The sequence below is a fragment of the Hevea brasiliensis genome, chromosome 11 (genome assembly GCF_030052815.1).
Source record: "Hevea brasiliensis isolate MT/VB/25A 57/8 chromosome 11, ASM3005281v1, whole genome shotgun sequence".
NCBI lineage: Eukaryota > Viridiplantae > Streptophyta > Magnoliopsida > Malpighiales > Euphorbiaceae > Hevea > Hevea brasiliensis.
The window spans coordinates 67228593-67252515 of record NC_079503.1 but is presented as its reverse complement, the minus strand read 5'-3'; the positions used below and the strand labels follow the sequence as shown (position 1 = coordinate 67252515).

Below are 23923 nucleotides of genomic sequence, written 5' to 3'. Positions count from 1 at the left end.
TCAAAACATAGTTCATAAGTCTCATGAAAGTACTAGGGGCATGAGTGAGACCAAAAGGCATCACTAGCCACTCATATAAGCCATGTTTTGTTTTGAAGGCGGTTTTCTATTCATCACCAACTCTCATTCTAATTTGATAGTAATCGCTCTTCAAATCAATCTTACTAAAAATGCAAGAATCATGCAACTCATCCAATAAATCATCTAATCTAGGAATAGGGTGGCGATACTTTACAATGATTTTATTCACATCAAATTTGACAAAATTAAAAGAATTGACTATAATTGACAAATTACGTAAATTTTTTTTTTTTTTTTATCATTTGACCTTCATTGAATGGTTCATATTTTTATGTTTATGCTTCAATGATTGATTTTTATGAACTAAGCATAGAAATAGAAAAAAATAAAGGAAAAATTATTATTTAGTCCTTGTATTTTAATAAAATTAATTATTTGATCTCTATATTTTAAAAAATATACTATTTAGACCCTGTAAAAATTTTTGTTAAACTATTTAGTTCCTCCATCAAATTTTTTGTTAGTCAATATTAGTCAACCTACTATTTAATCCCTCTATTTTAGAGAAACTAATTAGTTAGTCCCTATATTGTGGAAAAACATATTAGTTCGTCCCTATAATTTGACTCAATTAACTATTTAGTTCCATATTTATTTTTTATACCTAAACTATCCTAATTCTCTTCCCCTTTATTTCTTTCTTATCCTTTCTAATTTCACTCTACATGTTTCTTTTCCTCTACGCTCAAACTTTTTCTGCCCTATTATCTCTTTATTTTCATTTGTCAACAAAAATGGTGTAAGTTGTCTACACAAAAAAGCTAATCAATTTCTTTAAATTAATGAAAATTATTTTTAAGTAAAGAAAACATAAAAACGATGTTCAAAAAATTAGAAATTAAAAAAATATAAATTAAGATTTAGTCTTCATATAATAAAATTTTTATTTTTATATAAGAATATATTTTGCAAAATACATGAACCAATTAATTAATTTTACTAAAATAGAAAGACTAAATAATAGTATTTTTTAAAATACAAGTATCAATTAATTAGTTTCTTTAAAATAGATGGACTATATAATAGTGTGAATAGTATGGGTAATGAAAAATTCAACGAAAGAATTAAGTAATTTAATAGAAATTTTTACAGGTAATCTCTCTTTTATATATATATATATATATATATATATATATATATATATATATAAGAGAGGTTTAGAAAAAAAAAATCCAGGTCAGTATATAATAAAATATTATAAAAATATTCCTATAATTGTACTCGACGAGATTTAATACCCGAAAAACTATTAAGATTTACATCATTATTAATATTATTAAATACATCTCATTTATATAAGTAAATAAAAAATTATTTATCAATTGATTACACATGTAAATGAATTAAAGTTGTTGTAAAGTAGAGCTTATAGACTGATTGCCAATTTGCCAATTCGAGTAATGGGTTAATGAAATCCTCCGAAAAAAGAGAATTTAAATGCTTAGTTGGCACTGTTAGTCATGGTTTGACCAAATACGATCTTCATAATAAGGCTAAGCAAAGCAAAAAGGATTTTCCATGAGCTATGAGATGGGAAATTATATATATATATATATATATTTTTTATTTTTTTTTTTTGAGAAGGGTATATATTTTTGTTGAATTGATTTTTGTTATGTAGTTTTATTTTCTGTATTAGGGCTAACCTGTAATTGGACTATTGTTTCTATAATATAACTCTTGTATAAATAAGCAAAAGTGCAACCTACAAAAGTGATGCATGAATTTTTCCATACTTTCCCTACTTCATTTCTCTGATTCCTCTGTTCACAACACTTCACAAAATATAAACATCACTTTCAATATAAAAGTTTTGTAAATTTATTTTTAAAAAAGTAAGTAATTTTGCGTTTTAAATAAACAGTGGAAACCACCTAAATTATTACAATTGCCAGTTTGCCACCACATGATAAATTAAGAAAACCATTAGATAACCATCAGAATAACCTATATCAATTCCTCCATTAAACTACGAATAAAAATCCACCCATCTAAAATAAAATAAAATAAATTACTCTACAAATAAGCCTTTTGTTTTCTACAACCTTTTTCTTTTATCAGAACCAAGGTTCATGGTTCGCATACAAACATCAATTGGCCTGCTGCCAAGACACTCATCCGAGCATAACCTTTAATTCAATATACAGTGTTCCTTGCTCAGCGAGCCCAGAACCATGAAGACACTCATCCGAGCATAACCTTTAGGACCTTCAAGCAGAGAGCCCAGAACCATATGCCAGCGTTTAATTCCTCCAATATAGTGTTCCTTGCTCAGCGAGTTACAAGCCAACCTGGTTTTAATAGTACATCTCGCTTAAAGTTCCGGCCTGTGACAGAAGTGGACTCACCTTGACGACGGAAACACTGCAACAATGGCAAAATATAGTTTTCAGATTATCAAAATTTAGGACTTTGACATGACACGTATCAGGTGGAAATCTAATGGGAAATCAGAATTTGATGAAATTTGATGATATTGTGGCATGAATTCAGTCAGATCATGGTGTTTTATTCCTGCAATCTACATTTTATGTTTCCTCCAAGACAGAAATAAAACCCAATACCTCATCTGACCAAATGCCATTATCAGTCAATGTATTTAACTTTTTTTTTTCTCTGCTCATACGAAGCTTGCTCAGTCCTAGAGCTAGTTGAGATTAACATGTAGAATCCAACACACAATTGGGGGTCTCTTAAAATATAATTTGACCCTCCACCTTATCACAAAGCCACCAGATACCTTTGAGAGAAGAGAGGAGGGAGGGAGGGGGTGGGTGGGGTGGAAAGAGAGAGAGAGAGAAAAGGAAGAAAAAAGGAGAGAGAAAGAAACAACCAGATCCTGGCGAACGAGTGTAATGAAGAAACAACCAGATCCTGGCGAACGAGTGCAATGCAATGAAAACCATTCTGACGGATTTGCAGTGCATCTTGCCAAACCTCCAAAAAATTGTAGAACATAAAAAGGGAACTAAATGGAAACATGATAGAAAGAGAGACTCCCACAGCCTTACAAATATTTTTTATGACTAAGGTATTCATAAACTTTGGTAATATAGTGAATTTGAGAGAATCTTCAATGTAAGTTGCGAAAGGGATAATAGCTTTATGCTATCTGCATGACTATGAACCCTTTTTTTTTTGTTTAACTGAATTTGAAATTTGCAATAATAATTATAGACAGAAAAATGTGACAATAACAACCAACCTTGTAACAGACAATGGTATCGTCTGGGTACATAGCAAAGAGTTTTGTACCAAGGCGTGCATGACAAGAGTCGCAGAGGCTCTCATCATTAATCTGCACATGCCGTGATCTTTCCTCCAATCTTGCAAGTCTTGCATCAACATCTATAGCACGAGACAGATTATGTACAATCTGAAAAGCAGGTAAAAGATCAATATAAGCACTACAATGAGGCATGGGGAAAAAGAACATATATGCAGTAGAAGATAGGTCAAAGCACAAAAAAAAAGTGATAATAATAAATGAATAAATAAATTCTTTTTTCACCACAAATAAGGATGAAATTTTAAATTTTAATTTGGAATAGCTACATCATGCACATACACAGTTTCAATTTTTTAGATAATGTCAGAAAGGTGAGAAAAGCACTGTGATCAAAGGAGACATGAATCTTCAAAATAGTCAATATAGAAAATCAGTAAGGCAGAATGGAAGAACTAATGAAATTAAGAAAGGATAAAAAGAAAACTTTCACATAGAATGTTGTGGATGCAACTCTGGAAGCACTACAAGCAACTGGGACCCTCGGCAACCCTAGGACTCTCGACAAAGCTGGTTGATCTTTCAGGATTACTTCCTATTATTATTAGATATTCATTCTTGTTTTAATTTAGAGTTATTCCCTTTTCAGAATTGTAACCCCTTTTACATAAGGACTTCTATTATTATTAGGATTTCATATTGAGTGTAAGTCTCTGTATATATGAGATGGCATTCCATTAATAAAAATCAAGCAAATTATTTTCCAATTCTTGTGAGGTTTGAGGCTCCCTCTTAATGAGTCTTGAGGTAATAGAGCTTCCTCTAACAAGTTCTAGTATTCATACACCATAGGTTCTTTAAGGGAAAGAAATCACAACAAGGCAAAGAATTCAGTCATTAAAGAAGATTTTGTGGTTAATCGTCCTGTGACGAGATCCCAAACCCAGGAGCATGTCAAATTGGTATCATAGCCAAACATCATGGGAGATTTGACAAAAGCAAAATAAGAATTGTGATCCCTCTTTCAAGAAGCATAGGCATAAAATGAGGCAAGAATGGTGTAGGCCGAGTCAAGGAAGGGGGTAAGAATAGGTCAATCAGAGTCTCGCTTGGAAGCTCAATTACAAAATTTGTCTCTGCAAAAAGAGATGATTCTCCTTAATTTCAATTAATCTGTACATGGGTATATATATACAATTGATTCCTATAATTGTATTCTACTAATTAGGAAGAAATCCTAAATAAGAAATCCTAAATAGGAATACAGAATACAGAATATACAAAGAAATAATATAGTGATTGACTTTCCATAACACTCCCCCTCAAGTTGGAGCATAGATGTTAATCATGCCCAACTTGTTACAAATGTAGTCAATCCTAGCTCCATTCAGAACTTTTGTGAAAATATCTCCTAACGGCTCTCCAGTTTTGATGTGTCCTGTTGAGATGATCTGTTGTTGAATCTTTTCACGAACAAAGTGACAATCAATCTCAATATGTTTGGTTCGCTCATGAAACACCGGATTAGAAGCAATATGGAGAGCAGCTTGATTATCACACCACAATTTCACAGGCAGGCAGGCAGGTCTTAAAGCCTATCTCATCTAGTAATTGAAGTATCCACATTACCTCACATACTGATTGTGCCATGGCTCTGTATTCGGATTCAGCACTGGATCGAGAAACTATACTCTGCTTCTTGCTTCTCCAAGATATCAAATTTCCTCCAACAAAAACGCAATATCCAGTAGTTGACCTCCTATCAACCTTAGATCCAACCCAGTCAGCATCTGAAAAACATACAACATTCAAATGCCCATGATTACCATATAACAAACCTCTTCCTGGAGCGCCCTTCAGATAACAAAAGATTTGTCCCAAGGCTTCCCAATGAGCAACAGTTGGGGAAAACATAAACTGACTTACCACACTAACGGCATAAGCAATGTCAGGATGAGTGACTGTAAGGTAGTTCAATTTTCCTACCAATCTCCTGTATCTCTCTGGATCTTCAAACAACTTACTATCCCCTGCTAACAGTTATAAATTTGGAGTCATTGGTGCACTACAAAGCTTAGCACCTAATTTTCCTGTCTCTGTCAATAAATAGAGGACATATTTTCTTTGAGATAATAAAATACCCTTATTACTTCTTATAACTTCAATACCCAAGAAATACTTTAACAATCCCAAGTCTTTGGTCCGAAACTGGGTTTGGAGGAAGGTTTTAAGAGATGAAATACTTGCAGAGTCACTCCTAGTGATGACAATGTCATCCACATAGACTACCAGGAGAATTAGACCAGTATCAGATTGCCTATAAAATACTGAGTGATCACACTTACTCTTTTGCATATCAAATTCCTGTACTGCTTCACTGAATCTCCCAAACCATGCCCTAGGACTTTGTTTCAAGCCATAAAGAGACTTCTGAAGCCTACAAACTTTACCCAACTCCCCCTGAGCAACAAACCCAGGTGGTTGCTCCATATACACCTCCTCCTGAAGATCACCATGAAGGAAAGCATTCTTGATATCTAATTGGTGCAGAGGTCAATCATATGTAGCTGCTAAAGAGATAAACAAGCGAACAGAAGTAAGTTTAGCTACAGGAGAAAAAGTGTCAGAGTAATCAACCCCATATGTCTGAGCATATCCTTTTGCCACAAAGCGTGCTTTTAACCTAGCCACAAAACCATCAGGATTTACCTTTACTGTAAATACCCATTTGCAACCAATAGTTTTCTTACCAGTGGGCAAAGGCAACAGTTCCCATGTACCATTAGCATCTAAAACCTCCATTTCCTCTTTCATAGCAGCACACCAGCCAAGATGAGACAGTGCCTCACCAACAGTATTAGGGATAGGAACAGAGTCTAAAGAAGTAACAAAACACCGAGAACAAGAAGACAATTGATTATAAGAAACAAAAGAAGAGATAGGGTAAGTACATGAACGTTTACCTTTACGAAGAGCAATGGGTAAGGCTAGATCAGAATCATGATCAATATGAGGTACAGGATCTCCCAACGAAATAGCTGGTGGAGGATCTGAGTGAAGAATCTCCAATCTCCTGGAATAAACATAAAAAACGGGAGGTCGAGTAGGTCTAGAGACAGAAGGAACACGTTGTTGGAGAGGACTAGACATTGGTTGGACAATATATATTAAGAGATCATCCTCCTCCCCCTGACTCTCATACACAGATGATTGAGGAAAAAATGGAGTGGACTCAAAAAATGTGACATCTGTAGAAACAAGATAACGATTAAGAGTAGGAAAGAAACAGCGGTACCCTTTTTGCAGCCGGGAGTACGCAAGAAAAACACATTTGAGAGACTTTGGATCCAATTTAGTAACCTGTGGACGAACATCACGCACAAAACAGGTTCAAGCAAAAATACGGGGTTCAACAGGGAACAAAGATTTTGTAGGAAACAAAGCAGTATAAGGAATATCCCCATTAAGAACAAAAGACGGCATACGATTGATCAAAAAATATGCCGTAGAAACTGCATTCACCCAAAAGTGTTTAGGAACTTTCATCTGAAAAAAAAGAGCACCAGTTACCTCAAGAAGATGCCAATTTTTTCTTTCGGCCACGCCATTTTGGGATGGGTTATCCACATAGGAAAACTGATGAAGAATGTCATTTTGTGTCATATAAGACTAAAATTGTGCTGAAAAATATTTTTTGGCATTGTCACTTCTTAATATGCGCACAGAAATATTAAATTGAGTCTTGATTTCATTACAAAAGGCACAAAAGATAGAAAAAAACTCAAAACGATTCTTCATTAAATATAACCAGGTAACACGAGAGTAATCATCAACAAAAGTAACAAAATAACGAAATCTAGTTTTAGAAGTAACAGAACAAGGACCCTAAACATCAGAATGAACTAACTCAAAAGGGGATGAAGCCCGTTTATTGACTCTAGACACAGAAGGCAAACGATGATGTTTTGCAAACTGACACAACTCACATTCTAGTACTGATAAAGACTGAAACTGAGGACATAGCTTTTTCATGGTTGACAAAGAAGGATGACCCAATCTACAATGAGCTTCAAGAGGTGTTAACGTACTGGAGCAAACAAGCAACCGCGGTATATGATTTTTCAGAATGTAGAGACCACCTAACTCACATCCTCTACCAATAATCTGCTTCGTCGTAAGATCCTAAAACAAACACTGGTCAAGAAAAAAGGAAACAGAACAATTTAAGGTACGAGTAAATTTACTAACAGAAAGTAGATTAAAGAGAATTTTGGTAGACACAAAACAGATGACAAAGAAATTGACGAAGTCGAGTTCGCAGTTCCAGAACCCATAATACAAGAAGTAGAACCATCAGCTAAAGTAACAGTAGAGGAAGTGAGATTAGACTGAAAAGCAGATAAAAGACTAGAATTACCTATCATGTGATCTGTCGCATCAGAATCAATAACCCATTTGGATGAGGAAGACACAAGGCATATAGTGGATTTACCTGACTCAGCGATCGCAGTGATAGGGGAACTGGTAGGCTTTAGAGATGCCTGATACTGAGAAAACTGTGCAAAATCTCTGCAGATACCAAAATAGTTCTCAGAGGAAGATACTGTAGAATCCTCTGCTGCCATATTTGCCATCTATGATCGCTAATTTTTCCTCTGAAGTAGCAGACAATTATATTTTGTATGGCCAGGCTCATGGCAATAATAACAAATGACTCCTCTTGAGTCCTGATTAGAACTAGCCTCTCCATTACGCTGATTACTTCTGTTGCCTGTAATTCCTCCTCTACTTCCTCTTCTATTATTTGGATTACGGCTAATAAGAGCACTACTGGCAGGCTGTGAAGATTGGATACTCTCTGTACGAAGGACCCGTGTGAACGTTTCATGCAAAGAGAAAATCTCAGAACTGGAGAGAATCTAAGATTTAGCAGTCTCATACTCTGAAGGGAGGCCTGCAAAAAAACTCATAACAGCCAGTTGCTCCCGTTGGGCCTGCGGAACTTTCACATCAGGATTAAAAGGTAACAATAGATTAAGTTCTCATATACCCGTTTAAAATCCATAAAATAAGCCATGAGAAACTTATCCTCTTTCTCAGCACGGTAGAATGCCTTACAAACATCATAAATACGAGAGATATTCCCTTTACCAGAATACAAAAAATCTAAGTAATCCATTAATTCCTTAACAAATTCACAGTGATTAATTAAACTAATTACCTCATTGTGAATCGAGTTCCGAAGCTGCAAAGACAACCGAGCATCCTCCCTTAGCCAAGTTTGTCGTGTATCATCCATAGGTGGATCTTTAGTAAGGTGATCATTCTTATCAATGCTACGCACATAGACCCTAACAGTCTTACTCCATTCCAAGTAATTCGAAACATTAAGTTTGTGTTCCGTGATCTTAGTCATCACCGGAATCACATCAGAAATAACATTCTTATTTTCTGCCATTTGTTGAGACAAAGAAAACTAATCGAAATGCTAATCCAAAGTGCTTACAACAGTAAAATAACCCAAAATCATAAATCAAGCAAATACCAAAATAGGACCTGAGAGCCAAACTTCAGAAGTCCTTTAATGGTATACTGGATCAGACAACCGCACACAGTGATAGAATGAAGGGGTTGAGGCGACGCCGGCGATGTTGATCGGAGTCGAAACGGCCGGTCGGCGGCCAAGGTCTCTCCTGAGCTAGATGGTGAGAACAAATAGTCACCCTAAATAGATGACCTGCTCTGATACCATGTAGAATAAGATTGATTCTCCTTAATTTCAATTAATCTGTACATGGGTATATATATATAATTGATTCCTATAATTGTGTTCTACTAATTAGGAAGAAATCCTAAATAAGAAATCCTAAATAGGAATACAGAATACAGAATATACAAAGAAATAATATAGTGATTGACTTTCCATAACAGTCTCGGAACTGCAAGAAATTTTCGGTAACGCCAATGGGAGTCGGGGGAAACAATCGGATGGCACCAACAGCAGTCATTAATTTAACCCAGGTGGTAGGTTGGAGGAAAAAAGAGCAACAGCTAGAATAGTTCCACGCTATGCCAAACTGGATTTTCCCACTTTTGATGGTTCTGAGGATCCGTTAGGATGGCTCCATAGATGTGAACAACTTTTTCTTAATCAGAAAACACTAGAAACGGACAAGGTGAGCCTGGCAGCATTCTGTACGATTGGAGAGGCAATTGTGGTTTTATCAATCGGAACATGAAGAGCCAGGGCTGACTTGGAATACATTCAAGGGCTACTGTAACTTGCGTTTTGGGCCGCAACTTCGAGGAAATCCTTTGGGTGAATTGGTCAATCTGAATCAAACTAGGACAATTGAGGAGTATCAACGACAATTTCAGAGCTTGTTAGCCCGTGCCACCATGGCTTGGGTTGATCAACAGATGGACCTTTTTACAACAGGTTTAACCAAAAGCATCAGGTTAGATGTGGAGATAAAAAAACCCCCCAAATCTAGCAACTGTGATGAATTCAGCTTGGGCATCCAAAAGGAAACGTTAGCTTGGAAGAATGGGGAATGTTCAGCGAGCTACTTCTGCCAATTTTAAACTTACTGCATGGCCGCCAACATCGTCAGGGTACAAAGCACAGACAAGGACAGCCTCCAGTACAAGTAGTGTGAACATGCCTTTTGTTAAACGGCTAACCCAGCAAAGGTGGTTGAACAGAGGACAAAGGGACTTTGTTATAACTGAGACTAATTATACTCCTTTGGACACCAATGCAAGAAACTATTTTGGTTGGAGATGGATGAATCAAAAGAACCAATTAAAGACTCCAAAAACGCGAACATAGGGGAACCAGCAATTTCCATACATGCCATTACTGGATTGCAAAATTGCAGAACCATGCAAATATTAGCTTAAATTAGAAGGTGTCCAAAAGATGCTTCAACGTGTTCGAAGTGATTTCTATTGGAAGGGCATCAAGGCAACTATTCGGAAATTTGTGTAGTATTGTGCAATTTGTCAACAGCACAAAACTTCTAATCTTCATCTAGCTAGTCTCCTCAAGCCCTTATCCTTGCCAACTCAAATTCGATCAGATATTTCCATGGTTTTAGTAGAAGGGTGTTACATAGTAGAGTTTCCAAGATCCAAACCTGCAGAATAAGAATAAAGAGAAGGGAAGAACAATAGAGAAAGGATATCGAGAAAGAAGGGAAGAGGAAGGGAGAGAGAAAGAAGTAGAGAAAGAGAGAAATAGAGAGAGAAGTACTTTATATTATTCAATTCTTGGCTGACCCTCCTTAGTTACAATGCTCTCTATTTGTACTATTTTACTCCTATACGTTACCACAGCTCCTGTTCTCTTCATTATCATAACATCCTCCACTTCTTGAGATCATTCTCGTCCTCAAGAATCAATGTGAAAAGGTTCCATGAATAAAAGAAAAAATCTTCTATACAAGCATCTTGAATGCTAAGGTGAAAGCTACACTTGAATGTTAGAACTCGATTGGTAGGAAGCATTTTATCTGGACTAGATTTCCCTTCAAAGTGGATTCTGTGCTGAAAATTTTCTGCACATACTGTCTTATAATCAGCCATTGTACATTCTCCCTCCAACTTAATTTTATTTTATTTCTTTGCCACTTCTCATACTCATCCTCTTTTAGAAGTAAAATCTCAGCAGAACCCAACTCCAAATCATAACCATAAAACCCAAAAGCAACCTCAATTACCTTTGAGCCATCTAGCTTATGCCATGTGGTTGGGAAGGCCCACATGCAGCAAAAATAATGCTCGGACATGTACCAAAGGTAATACCCACAAGTGGTAAAAATCCATCATGTACCATAGTGTGCCTGACTGTCATTACTCCCTTGACTACCATTGGTGTAGGGTTTCAAGTCCAATTCTAATGGAAACTCTATATGCTTGCCAATCTTCTCAATAAATGATGATCCCCTTGCATTGAATCTCTTCAAATGCAAAGTAGCAATTGTAGGAGCCTGGTCTATCATAAATTGTTGCTCCTTAAACACCTCCTCCTTACAATTGTCACCTCCAAACTTTGTACCAAAATCTGCAATTTGGTCCACCTTGGTGAGAAATTCTAGACCATCTTGAATATTTACCACATCCTCAATTTCCACATTCAAGTCAATACATGCTCCGTCCAATACTCTACAGATATCTGTTTTTGATTGCCAAAGATCTGTTTTTCCAGCTCGGCCTACAACGGTCTTTCCTCGAATTGGTAATCCCAATTCAGCTCCATTGTTCCCATTCTCAAAACCTGGATTATTCTCACCATATACACCATTTACATCATCTTTAAAACTTTGTTGTATTGAATCTTCAAGTTGAAATTCTTGAACAATCTCCTCTCCATCACTGATAATATCAATATCTTTAACATCCAAATCTCTTGTCTCTTGTTTTGAACCAGGAATCCCATTTTACTAGCATTATTCCAAGAATTCTCAATTACATGTTTGCTAGTTTCTGCATCTTGAATTGACTTTTGAAAAGTTTCCCATCTCCGATCCCATTTTTCCAATAATGATTTGTCTTTTAATGTTTCTCTACAAACATTCAATCAAACCTAGAATGATCTATTGTCGCCAAGGTTTTATTTCCATGGCCCAATAGTAAAAGGGCTTGGTGTGGGTTATGACAGAAACAGAAAGGAAAGATTTATTTCCAAGAAAATTGGGTAAAAGAGTTGAAAAATGAAAGGATTTGAAATAGAGAAGAAATTCAAGAAAGAAACCCTAATTTCAGGGTTTTTGGGAAAAGAGAGAAATTAAGGAAAAGAGAGAAGATATTGTAGAGAATTATAGAAGGAAGAAAGAAATATAAAGAGAAAGAAATATGGATTTCAAGAAAGAAATATGGATTTCAAGAAAGAAAGGAAGAAGAAGAAGAGAATTTCAAGAAAGAAGGAGAACGAGAAAGAAGAAAGGAAGAAAAAGGAAACATAAGAAAAAGAAGAAAGAAACCTGTAAAGGAAGGTAGCCCCTAATCTGGACTTAACAATTAATTTGGAAGCAAAGCCCATCCTCAAACAGAGCTCTGACACCAACTTGTTTTCCAAGACCCAAACCTGCAGAATAAGAATAAAGAGAAGGGAAGAACAACAAAGGAAGCATATCGAGAAAGAAGGAAAGAGGAAGGGAGAGAGAAAGAGAAACAGAGAGAGAAGTGCTTTTATTATTCAATTCTTAGTTGACCCTCTTTAGTTATAATGCTCCCTATTTATAATATTTTATCCCTATACATTATCACAGCTCCTATTCTCTTCATTATCATAACAAAGGATTGCCCAAAGTGGGAGGCAAGAAAGTTTTGCTAGTGACCATGAAGTATGCACATTTTTTACCTCTTACTCATCCTTGCAATGTTGTTAGTGTTGCTCCTATTTTTTTTCACCAAATATTTCGTCTCCATGGGCTACCTAAAACAATTGTTAGTGATCAAGATGTATTCACAACCAATTTTCGAAGGGAATTATTTTGCCTTTTTGGATCAAAATTATCATTCTCCTCTGCTTATCATCCGCAATCTAATGAGCAGACTGAAGTGGTTAACCATACAATCGAAATGTATTTATGTTGTTTTGTGGAAGATAAGTCGAAAGGTTGGGTGAATTGGCTATCTTGTTTGGAAAATTGCTACAACAACATTTCATGCCACTCAACCTTACGAACTATTCCTTTCCAAGTAGTTTATGGTAGAACTCCTACGTTATTATCATATGATGCCGGTGCTTCCTGTGTTGAAGTCGTGGATCAGGCACTAGTTGAATGAGATGTTTTGGCAAAAATTCATGATCATTTAGAACAAGCACAAGCCCATATGAAGGCATAGTATGATAAAGGGCATCGTGAGTTGCATTTTAATACAGGGGACTTCGCTTGGTTGTACTTATCTCCAACTCAGCACCTCTCTATTACCAATCAGTGAAATAATATGCTCGACCTCAAATATTATGGCCCTTTTTGTGTCGTACGTCATGTCGGGGAGGACACCTATCAATTGGAACTTCCTTCCACTAGCAAATTGCATGATGCGTTCCATGCATCTCTTTTGAAACCTTTTAAAGGTATTATGCCCACTACTACTCTAACCATGCCTCCTACAGCGAACAATCGAGTGATACCTGTGACATCCAAGTTGGTCCGTGCACGTCTTAATCGTGGCAATTGGAAAATTGAGATGCAATGAGAAGGATTACCAAAGTCTGATGCCACATGGAAAACTATTTCCCATTTTCAAGAAGCTTATCCCACTATCATGCTTGAGGACAAGCTTTTTCTCTAGGAGGGGAGTGATATTTTGGATGCATTTGTGGGCAAGCACTACAATTGACATGGGACCCTTAGCAAAGCTGGTTGATCTTTTAGGATTACTTCCTTTTATTATTAGATATTAATTCTTGTTTTAATCTAAAGTTATTTCTATATAGGGACGGCATTCCATTAACAAAAATCAAGCAAATTATTTTCCAATTCTTGTGAGGTTTAAGGCTCTCTCTTAATGGGTCTTGAGGTAATAGAGCTCCCTCTAACGAGTTCTAGTGTTCAGACACTATTAAATTTGGAGAAAGTATTGGTCAAATTACAATTTAATTCATTTTAATTCAGGCTTATATAAGTAATTAGATTACTTTACACATCAAAATAACTAGCCACTTCAATGTTGCAACTTAACTACTTATATATTGCCCTTTCATTTTATATATTTCCCATGTGGGATAAGTATTCCCAACACTCAGTTAGGGTTTGAGAACTCTAACAGAAAAGAGTAGAAGAGTAGAGAGAAAAGAGAGAGAGAGAGAGAGAGAGAGAGAGAGAGAGAGAGAGAGAGAGAGAGAGAGAGATAATAGAGAGTAGTTATTGTATTTTTTGTAAATTCTGGAATGAATACAAGAAAGATATAGCTAAGTTATTTATACAACAACTATCTCATAACTGTCTCAGCTATCTCATCTTGCCAACTGCAGAATAGCTTACTTGCCAACTACAGAACAGTTGGCTCCCAAACAACTCATCCACATTTCCCTCCAATTCCTTACTTTCCCAACTTCTAGAATATCTAATCATATTCTCTTATATTTCTTTCTATAGTACATAATAATACCCTCTCCTTTAGCACTTTCTTGTCCCCAAGAAAGGAAGACTTCAGGAAATTGCCCTTCAATAAAGCTTCTATCTTCCCAAGTGGCATCCTCTATTGATAGATTAAGCCATTTAATAAGTCCCTGTTCCAGTCTTTAGTCTCCTCTTTCAATTATTCTGGTCTGCAAAACCTGCTCATGAACAACTTTAATTTGGTCATCTTGCATAACAGGTAAATCAGTAGCAACCACCACACCATCCCCAACCTTCTTCTTAAGCATGGAAAACGGGGTGAATAGTAGCTATTGGAGGCAAGTCTAATTGATAAGCAACTTTCCCAATCTTAGCAAGAATTTTGAATGGCCCATAAAACTTAGCAGAAAATTTAAGGGTTTGTCTGACTGATACTGAAGTCTGCCTATAAGGCTGAAGTTTCAAATACACCCAATCCCCAACAGCAAATTCCCTCTCAGTTCTCCTCTTGTCAGCTTGCTGCTTCATCCTATACTGGGACACTTGTAAATTCTCCTTTAAGAGATTATTAAGATGTTGTCTCTCTTGTAACAATCTCCCTACAGCCCCAACTGAGGTATCAAGAGTAAAATTTTCATGAAACAGAGGTGGAGCATACCCATACAGTGCTTCAACTGGAGTCATCTGAATAGCACTTTGATAAAAGGAATTGTACCACCATTCTGCCATAAGTAACCAAGAGCTCCAATTAGTAGGCCTCAAATGAACCATGCACCTCAAATAATTGTCCACCCACTGATTAACTCTTTCAATCTATCCATCAGACTGAGGGTGATAGGCAGAAGTAAAATTAAGTTTAATTCTCATACTTCGGAACAATTCTTGCCAAAATAGGCTAGTAAACACCTTATCTCTGTCAGAAACAATAACTTAAGAAGCTCCATGCAACTTAAAAATGTGATCAATGAAAAGTTTGGACAAAAAACACAGAAAATGGATGTGCTAGTGAAATAAAATGGCCAAATTTAGTAAATCTACAAACAACTACCAAAATAGTGTCTTTCCCCTTTGACATGGGCAATTTTTCAATAAAATCCATAGACACCCGTTGCCAAGCTTGAGTAGGAATTGGTAGAGGTTGTAATAACCCTGGATAGGCACAGTGCTCTCCCTTACATCTAGCACAAGTATCACAGGTACGAACCCACTGCATGACATCATTAACCATAGCAGGCCAAAAGAAAATTTTCTTTAATTTCAAATAAGTAGCATGAACACCTAAATGGCCTCCCACTGCTGAACTATGATAAGATTCCAACAATACCTGCCTCAAATTGGTAGTCGTCCCCACATACATTCTATTTTTATAATACAAAATACCATTCTTCAATTGATACCCAGAAACTGCATCCTTATCCAACAACAACTGCTGGATTAAGTCAGAGGCTTTCCCATCATTTTCACAACTAGCAATTAACTTTTGCATCCAAACTGAAACCACCACTGAATGCATAGCATGAGAATGAGAATTCACATCAACACACCTTCTGGATAAAGCATCTGCCACCTTATTTTCAATACCCTTTCTATACAAAATTTTGTAATCCAGACCTAGCAACTTTGAAATACCCTTCTACTGTAAATTGTTATGTAACCTTTGCTCCAAAAGATACTTAATGCTTTCATGACCAATCTTAATAAAGAACTGCTCTTGCTCCAAATAATGTCTTCATTTGCTAACTGCAAAAGTAATAGCCAATAATTCTTTTTCACATACTGACATAGCCTGACTCCTAGGACCAAATGCCTTAGAAATATAGGCAATTGGATGCCCTTGCTGCTGTAAAGTATCAAATGCTATTTGGGCTGCCTTATTTCAATGAAAATAATCTTTCTTCAATGAAAATAATCTTTCTTCAATAATTCAGTAAGAGGCCTGCAGATAATGTCATAGTGCTTAACAAATTTCTTATAATACCCTGTGAAACCTAAAAAACTTTTGAGTTCTTTAACAGACGAAGGCATAGGCCAATCAACCATGGCAGCCACCTTCTTAGGATTTATAGATACCCCTGCCCCTGAAATTATATGCCCCAAGTATTCAATCTCAGCTTGCCCAAAAAAACATTTAGACTGCCTTGCAAATAATTGTTGGGCCTGTAATACTTTAAAAACTTCCTCCAAATGCAGCAAATGAGACTCCATATCCTTGCTAAACACTAAAATGTCATCAAAAAATACTAATACATACTTCCTCAAAAATGGTTGGAAGATGTGATTCAATAAGGCTTGAAATGTTGCAGGAGCATTAGTGAGCCCAAAAGGCATCACTTTGAATTCAAAATGCCCATGGTGTGTTCTAAAGGCTGTCTTAGGAATATCCTCAGGCAACATCCTAATTTGGTGATATCCAACCCTTAAATCTATCTTAGAAAACACTGTAGCCCCATTCAATTCATCCAATAGATCTTCAATAATAGGGATGGGAAACTTATCTTTTATTGTTTGATCATTCAACCTTCTATAATCAATGCAAAACCTCCATGTGCCATCTTTTTTCTTCACTAAAAAAACTGGAGAAGAATATGTGCTAGTGCTAGGCTGAATTATTGAAGATTCTATCATATCAGCTATAAGTTTTTCTATTTCGGCCTTTTGATAATGAGGATACCTATAGGGTCTAATATTGATGGATTGAGCATTTGATTGTAAGGGAATAGCATGATTGTGACTCCTAAATGGAGGCAACCCCTTAGGTTCTGCAAAAACACCCTTACACTTCTAAATTAAATCCTACAGCCTCTCATTTGGAACAGAAACAGCAGTTGCAGTAGCCATAGAATCTATTGACAAGCTGAAATTCACAACACAGAATAAAGGAGTTTGAAAATCCACCCATCCTTTGTTCAACAAATTATCAGAATGCCACAGACCAGATTGCAAATTTTCCTCACCAATTCCCTGCAATTGAATGAGTTCGCCATCCTTTGCAATTGTAATACGAGATGTAGCAAAATCAAAAAGAACTGGATTATGATCTTTTAACCAATCAACCCCCAAAATCATGTCAAATCCACCTAATTCCAATATTCTGAAGTCAAACATAAAGTCATTATGCTGCATTTTCCATTTAAATTGTTGACATAAATGGTTACAACCCAATTTTCTTCCATCAGCAACAGTAACTACTTTAAATGGAATCTGCACTAAGTCTAATTTCAATTCTTGTGCTATCCTCTTGTCCACAAAACTAGTGGTACTACCACTATCAATGAGGATCACCAATTGCCTATTTTTGTAAATCCCTAACATTCTTATAGTGTCAACCCCATGACTACTCTCTAAAGCATGAACAGATAAGGTGGAACCAACCTCTCCCAATTCTTCTATATCAGCCCCCACATCATGCCACTCCTCATCCAATTCCTCATCTTTCCCATCCATACACAAAGAGTTCAATGTCTTTGGCTTACATTGATGGCCAGGAAAATACTTTTCACCACATCTAAAACATGGTTTCGGTGTGTTTCTTGTTGGTTGAGTCTGATTGGTATTAGGTTTTAATGCTGCTGTGGAAGTATTAGTAGCTGTAGCAGTACTACCTCCTGATTGTTGCTTGGTAACAAGGGGGTTGAGTTTATTTTGAGAATCAAAATTTGGTGGTCTAGGAGGGTATTGATAGGTTTGATAAGGTCTGGAATACTTGAAAGAAGAATTGGAATAAGTTGTCGAACTAATAGTTATGGCTTTGAATTTGAAAGAATTAGTTGCAGATCCAAGTTTCTTGGTGTTTTCTAACAATTGTTCTTGCAATCTAGCTATTTCCACAGCTTGGGAAAGAGAAACAGGTTTCATCATCTTTACCATTAATCTAATTTCATCTTTTAGACCTCCTATAAATCCTGACAAAAAGTAAGATTCTCCCAAATTAGGTAATAGCCTCTCCATCCTTATTCTTAAATCCTCAAACTCATCTTGATACTCCCCCCACTGTCCCTTGTTGTCTCAGTTTCATAAATTGAATATCTTCTAATCCATCCTCCCCAAACCTACTACAAATTTCCTTCTCAAATTCCTCCCAAGAATGTTTCTCTCCTTTTTCCCAATTGTGGAACCAAGCATCAGCCCTATCAAACAAGAAAAGACTTGCTAATTGCACTCTTTGATCATGAGGGACCCTATACACCTCAAAATACTTAACACATTTTCTCAACCAAGCCCTAAGTTCTTTGCCTTCAAAAGTAACTAATTCAATTTTAGGCAATAATGGAGACATACCTCCCATGTTAGGAATAGGTAATAATCCCCTACTATCTGCAGGAATTGACTGGATTACAGGGACTGAATGTAGCACAGGAACTGGCCACACTACAGGGTTAGATTGCATTCACCTGTTTTCGACTCTGCTTCCACCCTCATTTGAACTGCTGTTGCCCTTATTCCTTTCCACCATAGGAGTGATCATCATTTGTCGCAAGTCCTCCAGAATGGCATTATTTGTTAAAGAAGTCTTTGTTTAATTCCTCTTTCATCTCCTTATTGAAATCATTCAGTTCCTCATCATTCCTCTGAGTTACTTCCTGCAAATTCCTCATTTGCTCCTCCAATTCTGCAATCCGTACCATCTCTGGGCCAACTACAACAGACCTAGTCACGGCTGCGACCCTTAAGAAAGAATTACCCACTAGTTTCTTAGATGCAAAGCTCTGATACCAATGTTAGGGTTTGAGAACTCTAACAGAAAATAATAGAAGAGCAGAGAGAGAGAGATAGAGAGAAGATAATAGAGTAGATATTGTATTTCTTGTAAATTCTGGAATGAATACAAGAAAGATATAGCTAAGTTTTTTATACAACAACTATCTCATAACTACCTCAGCTATCTCATCTTGCCAACTGCAGAACAGCTCACTTGCCAACTATAGAACAGCTGGCTCCCTAACAACTCATCCACATTTCCTTCCAATTCCTTACTTTCCCAACTTCTAGAATATCTAATCATATTCTCTTATATTTCTTTCTATAGTACGTAACACACTCCCCCCTCAAGTGCAACCAAATGGTTGTCACTTGACAATTAGCTAGTATTAACCCAACACAGGCCCAATTATATAACCTTATGGGCAGCTGAAACTTCCAATCCAGTCTGGGCTCTGATACCATGTTAAATTTGGAGAGAATGTTGGTCAAATTATAATTTAATTCATTTTAATTCGGGTTTATATAAGTAATTATATTACTTTACACATCCAAATAACTAGCCACTTTAATATTACAATCTAACCACTTATATATTGCCTTTTTATTTTATATATTTCCCATGTGGGACAATTATTTCCAATAGAAAACATAGGTTCTTCAAGGGGAAGAAATCTCAATAAGGCAATGTCTTCAGTCATTGAAGAAGATTTTGTGGTTAATCGTCTTGTGACGTGATCCCAAACCTAGGAACATAACAGAGAGCAACAACATTAAAGAAAAAACAGTGGAAACAACAAGACAAGGACGAAGGTGAGTTCATAACTTTTCACTCACAACTACTTATTAAATTTGATACCTGGTCGGTAGTCATTCAACTTGCAGCCCTGATTCCTATTTTCATGTTGACATATTAGAATGAAGACTTTTCAGAGATAGAATCCATCTCTTTGTTACTCTAGATACCCTTAAGAAAGAATTACCCACTAGTTTCTTAGATGCAAAGCTCTGATACCAATGTTAGGGTTTGAGAACTCTAACAGAAAATAATAGAAGAGCAGAGAGAGAGAGATAGAGAGAAGATAATAGAGTAGATATTGTATTTCTTGTAAATTCTGGAATGAATACAAGAAAGATATAGCTAAGTTTTTTATACAACAACTATCTCATAACTACCTCAGCTATCTCATCTTGCCAACTGCAGAACAGCTCACTTGCCAACTATAGAACAGCTGGCTCCCTAACAACTCATCCACATTTCCTTCCAATTCCTTACTTTCCCAACTTCTAGAATATCTAATCATATTCTCTTATATTTCTTTCTATAGTACGTAACACACTCCCCCCTCAAGTGCAACCAAATGGTTGTCACTTGACAATTAGCTAGACTTAACCCAACACAGCCCAATTATATAACCTTATGGGCAGTGAAGCTTCCAATCGATGCGGGCTCACGATACCATGTTAAATTTGGAGAGAATGTTGGTCAAATTATAATTTAATTCATTTTAATTCGGGTTTATATAAGTAATTATATTACTTTACACATCCAAATAACTAGCCACTTTAATATTACAATCTAACCACTTATATATTGCCTTTTTATTTTATATATTTCCCATGTGGGACAATTATTTCCAATAGAAAACATAGGTTCTTCAAGGGGAAGAAATCTCAATAAGGCAATGTCTTCAGTCATTGAAGAAGATTTTGTGGTTAATCGTCTTGTGACGTGATCCCAAACCTAGGAACATAACAGAGAGCAACAACATTAAAGAAAAAACAGTGGAAACAACAAGACAATGACGAAGGTGAGTTCATAACTTTTCACTCACAACTACTTATTAAATTTGATACCTGGTCGGTAGTCATTCAACTTGCAGCCCTGATTCCTATTTTCATGTTGACATATTAGAATGAAGACTTTTCAGAGATAGAATCCATCTCTTTGTTACTCTAGATACCCTTAAGAAAGAATTACCCACTAGTTTCTTAGATGCAAAGCTCTGATACCAATGTTAGGGTTTGAGAACTCTAACAGAAAATAATAGAAGAGCAGAGAGAGAGAGATAGAGAGAAGATAATAGAGTAGATATTGTATTTCTTGTAAATTCTGGAATGAATACAAGAAAGATATAGCTAAGTTTTTTATACAACAACTATCTCATAACTACCTCAGCTATCTCATCTTGCCAAGCTGTGAGCAGACTCACTTGCCAACTATAGAACAGCTGGCTCCCTAACAACTCATCCACATTTCCTTCCAATTCCTTACTTTCCCAACTTCTAGAATATCTAATCATATTCTCTTATATTTCTTTCTATAGTACGTAACACACTCCCCCCTCAAGTGCAACCAAATGGTTGTCACTTGACAATTAGCTAGTATTAACCCAACACAGGCCCAATTATATAACCTTATGGGCAGCTGAAACTTCCAATCCAGTCTGGGCTCTGATACCATGTTAAATTTGGAGAGAATGTTGGTCAAATTATAATTTAATTCATTTTAATTCGGGTTTATATAAGTAATTATATTACTTTACACATCCAAATAACTAGCCACTTTAATATTACAATCTAACCACTTATATATTGCCTTTTTATTTTATATATTTCCCATGTGGGACAATTATTTCCAATAGAAAACATAGGTTCTTCAAGGGGAAGAAATCTCAATAAGGCAATGTCTTCAGTCATTGAAGAAGATTTTGTGGTTAATCGTCTTGTGACGTGATCCCAAACCTAGGAACATAACAGAGAGCAACAACATTAAAGAAAAAACAGTGGAAACAACAAGACAAGGACGAAGGTGAGTTCATAACTTTTCACTCACAACTACTTATTAAATTTGATACCTGGTCGGTAGTCATTCAACTTGCAGCCCTGATTCCTATTTTCATGTTGACATATTAGAATGAAGACTTTTCAGAGATAGAATCCATCTCTTTGTTACTCTAGATACCATTAAGAAAGAATTACCCACTAGTTTCTTAGATGCAAAGCTCTGATACCAATGTTAGGGTTTGAGAACTCTAACAGAAAATAATAGAAGAGCAGAGAGAGAGAGATAGAGAGAAGATAATAGAGTAGATATTGTATTTCTTGTAAATTCTGGAATGAATACAAGAAAGATATAGCTAAGTTTTTTATACAACAACTATCTCATAACTACCTCAGCTATCTCATCTTGCCAACTGCAGAACAGCTCACTTGCCAACTATAGAACAGCTGGCTCCCTAACAACTCATCCACATTTCCTTCCAATTCCTTACTTTCCCAACTTCTAGAATATCTAATCATATTCTCTTATATTTCTTTCTATAGTACGTAACACACTCCCCCCTCAAGTGCAACCAAATGGTTGTCACTTGACAATTAGCTAGTATTAACCCAACACAGGCCCAATTATATAACCTTATGGGCAACTGAAACTTCCAATCCAGTCTGGGCTCTGATACCATGTTAAATTTGGAGAGAATGTTGGTCAAATTATAATTTAATTCATTTTAATTCGGGTTTATATAATTAATTATATTACTTTACACATCCAAATAACTAGCCACTTTAATATTACAATCTAACCACTTATATATTGCCTTTTTATTTTATATATTTCCCATGTGGGACAATTATTTCCAATAGAAAACATAGGTTCTTCAAGGGGAAGAAATCTCAATAAGGCAATGTCTTCAGTCATTGAAGAAGATTTTGTGGTTAATCGTCTTGTGACGTGATCCCAAACCTAGGAACATAACAGAGAGCAACAACATTAAAGAAAAAACAGTGGAAACAACAAGACAAGGACAAAGGTGAGTTCATAACTTTTCACTCACAACTACTTATTAAATTTGATACCTGGTCGGTAGTCATTCAACTTGCAGCCCTGATTCCTATTTTCATGTTGACATATTAGAATGAAGACTTTTCAGAGATAGAATCCATCTCTTTGTTACTCTAGATAAATAGCTCCAAACTCTTCATTTTCAGTATAGGGGACAATATTTTGTTGATGCTCATGCATTTTCTTGTTTTGTGGATTCCCAATCCAGTACATGATCTAGTTTTTGTACATGAGTTGAAACCCCCTCAATGAACTTGAGTGAATTTTCTTACTCATCAAGTAACTTTCAAGAAGACAATGAGACCCCATACCTGTGTAAGGTAGGTTCCAAAATCAAAATAAATCACCAAGTTATCTACCGAACCCCAACAGGCCAACACCAGATTCAATGTAAAGGAGGAAACTTTATTCCCTGAGCTTTATTTTTTGCATCCACGAGGAGCTTGATTGGATGCCACAGAAAATGTTTATTTGAAATATTACACTTATCACATTGCAAGGGGAGGAAACCCATGGGGATATCAAGGGAAATCTTTACTTTTTATGTTTTTTAATAAAGAAAATTCAAAATACAATGTCACAGCACAATCTAGAACTTATCTTGTCTACCTATCCCTATATTGACATTTTCAGATAGAAGTAGAATCACAGCAAAGCTAGAAGATTAACAAATGTTAATTGAACAAGAAAATGAGCATGAAGACCTGTATAGGATTCTCATATAATTTCAAGTGAAATATCTTACTTGTCCTTGACAATGATGATGAAGCCGAGCCCTCAACATTCGTAATATTGTATCAGATGCAAGTTGAAGGGGCATATCTGGGGACAATGTCTGCAACACAAAACTTTATTTCTCGAGTATTGGGGGGAAAACCAATATAATAAAGTAATAATTAACATAAATTTTCCGAGCAGAACAAAGTGTTTCTTTGAATTACATAATGAAATGATGGCATCTATAACTTTTGGGAGGAATAACAAGGATCCAACCATGGT

General features: G+C 36.0%; 1 protein-coding gene across 3 annotated transcripts in view; it reads right to left on the bottom strand.

Annotated features, from left to right (window-relative positions):
• Nucleotides 1-2012: 2012 nt before the first annotated feature.
• Nucleotides 2013-23923, bottom strand: part of LOC110663260 (vacuolar sorting protein 3) — a 42917-nt gene continuing 21006 nt past the window's right edge. Inside the window, exons 12-14 of one of the 3 annotated variants that reach the window (XM_021822523.2) lie at nt 23670-23759; nt 3287-3457; nt 2013-2445 (exon numbers count right to left, since the gene is read on the bottom strand). In XM_021822523.2, the coding sequence (XP_021678215.2) occupies nt 2353-2445; nt 3287-3457; nt 23670-23759 (354 nt within the window). In that variant the 3' untranslated portion in view covers nt 2013-2352. Of the gene's footprint in view, nt 2446-3286; nt 3458-4428; nt 6381-23669; nt 23760-23923 lie in introns of those variants that run through there. The other 2 variants (XM_058130095.1, XM_058130096.1) reach the window with 2 other exon arrangements.